This window comes from Myzus persicae, unplaced genomic scaffold (assembly GCF_001856785.1).
Source record: "Myzus persicae strain clone G006 unplaced genomic scaffold, MPER_G0061.0, whole genome shotgun sequence".
Lineage (NCBI taxonomy): Eukaryota > Metazoa > Arthropoda > Insecta > Hemiptera > Aphididae > Myzus > Myzus persicae.
The window spans coordinates 1-1869 of record NW_019102944.1 but is presented as its reverse complement, the minus strand read 5'-3'; the positions used below and the strand labels follow the sequence as shown (position 1 = coordinate 1869).

General features: G+C 26.3%; 1 protein-coding gene across 2 annotated transcripts; it reads left to right on the top strand.

The window, feature by feature from the left end:
- The first annotated feature begins 327 nt into the window (after positions 1-327).
- Positions 328-1861, top strand: LOC111033463. Of its 2 annotated transcripts, XM_022314199.1 has the most exons (4): positions 328-678; positions 1204-1303; positions 1370-1491; positions 1585-1861. In XM_022314199.1, exons 2-4 carry the CDS (start codon positions 1234-1236, stop codon positions 1774-1776), a joined length of 384 nt encoding a protein of 127 aa, XP_022169891.1. In that variant the 5' UTR covers positions 328-678; positions 1204-1233; the 3' UTR covers positions 1777-1861. The 2 variants fall into 2 exon arrangements, with proteins under 2 accessions (XP_022169891.1, XP_022169890.1); XM_022314198.1 differs by having other exon boundaries at positions 1204-1491.
- Positions 1862-1869: the final 8 nt, after the last annotated feature.

The window sequence follows — 1869 nt, the reverse complement described above, 5'->3', positions numbered from 1 at the left end:
CAAATATGTCAGGGTATATTTAACTATTTAAGTAGTAGAACAATCTTAACATTAGCATGCTCACACCCTTTAAAAGCATTAATTGTATTAGAACGCACGGAAAAAAATGATTACTATATAATTGTAGTTGCAACATTTATAGTTAATACAACTATTTTGTAGTAAAGATTAATAAACGATTTTAGTAGATATGAATACAAAATTGTAGTTAAAATATTATAGTTACTAGTACTATAATTTAGTTAAATCTATTTCCATTAACTATTTATTTTAGTTAAAACTTGGTTTTATACAGAATAGTTAATTTTACTATAATTTATAGTAAGCATAACTGAAAAATATTGTTGTTTGTTTTATTTTTAAACGCGGTATACGTGATTCCCAATGTGTTGTTTTGTTATGCGTCAAATAGCGATCCATCCGATGCGGCGCTGCAGTCGTCATTGTCCATATTTTATGATCCTCTGTATTCGACATTCGTGTTATTTATATTATTTCTCACACACACCACAATTTATTTTGATTTTGGTCATTTTATACTTCTCATTTCAACATTTGACTACTTGACTGTTGAATGTTGTCAATGTTGATACTCATAACTCATTACAAACATTTTAACATTTACCTGCCAACTGTACTAGCTGGGGATTTTGGAAGTTTGGAGATTCTGTTCCTGAGGTAAGTCTAATTAATTTAGTTTTTAATTATTAGTTAGGTACCTGCTACCTATAAGTATGTAAATTAAAATACTGTCGATTTTAATATTTTTATTTTTTAATATTGCTGCAGTATAAAATAGTATAATATAGGTATACCTACCTATTATCAAGGCTGGACATTATAACGAGTTAAAAATTAAAATGAATTTAAAACGTTAAGTTGATATTAACTAATTTGAGTAACCAGTTACTTTTTTTTAATCTAACTTTTAACATATTTAACGTGGTAACTTAGTTAATTGTATACAGATTTATAAAAATTAGTTTAAATTTAAAATTGTATACAACCCATTAATTTATAACTTTGTTGGCTTGGGAACTATTAGATATCACAGAGGTTCTCTATGCCTCATCGGGTATATCAACTTAACTTAACGAGTTAAAAAAATCGTTAATTTACCCAGCCTTGCCAATTATAATATTCATATTGTAGCAATGTAGTTGGATAATTTCATACAAAACACTGATGTCCAAATTATTATAGGACTTACTGTAATAGTATACTTTTTGAATTATGGATTTATACACTCAAGATATAATGAAACAATGGGGTTTTTCAACTGAAATAATAACAATATTTAAAGGTAAAGAGAATAAACACTCAAAAATTGTCTATTCAAATCTGCAAACTAATTTTATACATTTTTTAGATCAAGAAATAGATCAAGTAGCACTATTGAATCTTACTGAGACTATGATAATAGAGTTGTTGCCTATAATTGGTCAACGATCTAAATTTTTAAAACATTTAGAAGATTTAAAAATACAAAAAGTAGGAAAAAAAATTTAACATTTCAAAACTTTTATCTTCATCATAGATAATATAGCATATGTGTATATCATTTTTTTATTGTTATACCTATAGAATGTTTCTGTTGATTCTAAAAAGAAACATGATATAATTGACTGGGATAATTTAGAAATAGAGTTAGCTCCGATGGATAGCTTTGAAGATGTTAATTCTACAGATAACATAGTATGTGATACAATACCTGACAATTGTAATACTGCAGTCCAAGAATTCAAAGATCATTGTGGTAACCCCCTCAGTATTTAAATCATTTTATTAATATAATTTATACATTATGCTATATAGTATTACCAATAGTATTATATTCAATACTTACTATATAGTATAGGTATTGGCATA

Excerpts from the sequence above, each read along its gene's own strand:
- LOC111033463 (XM_022314198.1), top strand. The coding sequence starts at position 1,234 with ATGGATTTATACACTCAAGATATAATGAAACAATGGGGTTTTTCAACT. Across the intron at positions 1,492-1,584 it reads AAGATTTAAAAATACAAAAA|AATGTTTCTGTTGATTCTAA; the intron begins GTAGGAAAAAAA and ends TTATACCTATAG.